Source organism: Temnothorax curvispinosus, unplaced genomic scaffold (genome assembly GCF_003070985.1).
Source record: "Temnothorax curvispinosus isolate PA1 unplaced genomic scaffold, ASM307098v1 QBEX01002376.1, whole genome shotgun sequence".
NCBI classification, from domain to species: domain Eukaryota; kingdom Metazoa; phylum Arthropoda; class Insecta; order Hymenoptera; family Formicidae; genus Temnothorax; species Temnothorax curvispinosus.
The window spans coordinates 1-3,165 of record NW_020212156.1 but is presented as its reverse complement, the minus strand read 5'-3'; the positions used below and the strand labels follow the sequence as shown (position 1 = coordinate 3,165).

Below are 3,165 nucleotides of genomic sequence, written 5' to 3'. Positions count from 1 at the left end.
TCTCTCTCTCTCTCTCTCTCTCTCTCTCTCTCTCTCTCTCTCTCTCTCTCGGCCGTGCTGTAAGTACATTTAGACGTGTCAAATATCGCTCTGTATTCTGAGAATATTTTCTGCTGTCTATGGCCCTTCGGGGCCTTCTCGTTACAGTACACGGACTGCAAAGCCTGATTGCTTGCTACTTCTCCCTGTTCAGGGTCAGATCACGAGAGTCTCTGAGGTATTTTCTCTTATTTCACTGTGAATCTCGATTGATTTTTCTGGAACTCGATCTTCTTGTCGAAGTCTGAGTGAGGGGCGCATGCGCTGACACATCCCATTGGTTCCTTTCGTGCGATATGTCGAAACCGGAGCGGACGACGGATCCTTCTCCCACTTCTGCGGACACGGAAGGCGGCGGGCAGAGGGAAAACGCAAATATAAATATTACGAAAGGTCTTACGCGTACATTATCGGCGGCGAATTTGCAAAACTCTGTATTAAATGCTTCGAAAGTCAATGCCCTGAGGCAATCTCTTAACAGGCATCACGACAATGTGTCGAGACTGCTACTGACTAGCAAGGAAAGTCTTGAAAAGAGAACTCAGATCGATTCGGCCTTTCGCGCTTGTAAAGAGGCATTTATTGAACTCTCTGCGGCATATCTTAAGATGATTGAAAGCGATTCTCAACAGGTTAACATTGCGGAAACGGTCAGAAGCATAGTAGGCGACGCCTTGTCTGATGCCCACGACAAATTAACAGCTAGCTTGAGCGGCAATCTTCAGCCAATAGAGCAGAGGAACGCCGGCGCTTCCTCTGTGCCCTCTTATGCAGCGGTGGTTTCGGAGCAATCGTGCGTGCGGGTGGCTCGCGGCTCCTCTATCGAGGTACCTAGAACCACCAACTTGATTGTTACTCCAAAGGAGGATTTCTCCGCGAAGTACAAAACGTCTAGGGAAACCAGGGAAGTGCTGCAAAAGACCATTAAGCCATCTGAGTACAACCTTAAGGTCAACAGAATTACGTCAGCGAAGAACAACGGTGTGCGTATTGAGGCACTTACTGTGAATCTGCCCAAGATAAAAAGTTCTCGGGAACTTGAAGACGCTGGACTCAGATTGGAGCAGGAAGGCAAAATCAACCCTAGGCTACTGATTCGCGGAGTGCCATGCACCATGTCGAGGGAGGAGATAAAGGAAGATCTTGTCACTCTCAACCTAAAGGACCACGATGCGCCTGAGTTAAAAGTTGTGTACATCTTTCCCCGGAAAGATAATCGGCGCACGACCAACTGCGTGATTGAGGTCACTCCGGACATCCGCACTCATTTGCTTAAAGACCGGTACATATTTTTAGACTACTTTGCCTGCGAGATTACTGACTACGTAAGAGTCCTACAGTGTTTCAAATGCCTTGCTTTCGGTCATTTCGCGAAAGATTGTCGTTTCACGACTATATGCGGTCACTGTGCAGGCGGTCACGAAACTAGGAATTGCACCTTGAGGAGCGGGGCACCGGAGTGCGGGAACTGCAAGCGATGGTTGCCTCAAGCAGGACGACAACATTCAGCCCTTGACAACAAGAACTGTCCCATCTTACGCAGACGTATGTCGGAAAGGATTAGCAGCATTAATTATGGATAACGAGCCTACGAATCATCTTCGTCTCTGTCATGTCAACTGCCAATCTCTGCTTGCACATCTTGATGAATTCCGATCCTTTTTCGTTGGTTCGGGATATCATATCATCTGCATATCTGAATCCTGGCTAAAACCGCATGTACCTGATCATATGGTCTCTCTATATGGATATCATCTCCTGAGATGCGACCGTGTCGGTAGAGGTGGTGGGGGGGGTGGCAGTATACATGTCGAACTCTTTCCAGGCCTCGACCTTGCGTCAATCCGGGAACATCAACTGTGAAGGTCCTGAACATCTAATTCTTGAGATTTCTGTCAGGAACTGTTCCAAGATACTACTAGCTGTTGTTTACAGACCACCACACTGCGGATTTTCGGATTTCTTTGACGTCTTTTCTGATTTGTCGGTTAATTACAAGCACTCCATCATTTTCGGGGATTTTAATGCCGATCTTTGTTCCTCGACCTTTGACTCGGAACATATTCGATCATTTGTACGCGCATCTAACTTTTTTCTTGTGCCCTACACCACTACGCATCATACCCGTACTGCCTCCACCCTGCTTGACCTGTGCCTTATAGATGAGTCTAATAAGCTTGTCGATTACGTGCAGCGTGAGGTCTGCTTTCTATCCGCTCACGATCTCATCGCCATCACATACGATGTCAGGATAGAGCGGATCCCTGAGCGCACCATCCGAGTTCGGGATTTTCGAGCTTTTAATCTGGAGAATTTTCTCGACGAACTTGCGTCTCTGAACTGGTCTGAGCTTTACTCTGCAGCTAGTGTCGACGCAAAAGTTGATATCTTCAACAATCTCCTTTTGACTTGTTACGACCTACATGCTCCCTTCCGGGTCATGCGACCTAAGCACCTGCCAGCACCTTGGCTCACGGAGGATATTAAATCCCGGATGAGGGAGAGGGATAGAGCCAGAAGAGTCTGGATGAGGAGTAGAACGGACGCTAACTACCTCACCTTTAGACGCCTGAGAAACTTGGTGCAGGTCGAGGTACGGAGGGCTAAGTCGGAGTTCTTCCATGAGGAGTTCCAGGATTTGAATGAGCCTAATGAGATCTGGCGAAAACTTAGAAAATTCGGTCTTCTTAAATCCAAAGCAAGGACGGAGAATCTCGCTTTTACCAGCGAGGAACTTGTTGACCACTTTACGTGCAACGTGACGTCGAACACGGACTGTATCCAGGCCATCTACTTGGGCGAGACTGCGTATGATGACTCAAAATTTTATTGGAGCAACATTGAGCCCCTGGATATTGTTCGGACTATCGGCAAGAGTAAGTCGGATGCCATGGGAGTGGATGGACTACCTCGGAGCCTGGTGGTTAGGGCGCTTCCGAGCATCCTCCTAGCCTTAACTCACATTTTTAACTTTTGCTTCACCCACGGGGTCTTTCCTGAGGTCTGGAAGTCGGCCATTGTCTGTCCCGTCCCTAAAGTTAGAAGTCCTGCCGTGCTAAATGATTTCAGGCCAATCTCTATCTTGTGTGCTACCTCGAAGGTCCTCGAGCGCATCGCGGCAGACCA

General features: G+C 48.4%; 1 protein-coding gene across 1 annotated transcript; it reads left to right on the top strand.

Moving 5' to 3' along the window:
* Nucleotides 1-335: 335 nt before the first annotated feature.
* LOC112451569 lies at nucleotides 336-1,622 on the top strand. The gene has a single exon (XM_025011227.1). It carries the CDS (start codon nucleotides 336-338, stop codon nucleotides 1,620-1,622), a length of 1,287 nt encoding a protein of 428 aa, XP_024866995.1.
* The last annotated feature ends 1,543 nt before the right edge of the window (nucleotides 1,623-3,165 follow it).

Excerpts from the sequence above, each read along its gene's own strand:
- LOC112451569 (XM_025011227.1), top strand. The coding sequence starts at position 336 with ATGTCGAAACCGGAGCGGACGACGGATCCTTCTCCCACTTCTGCGGAC.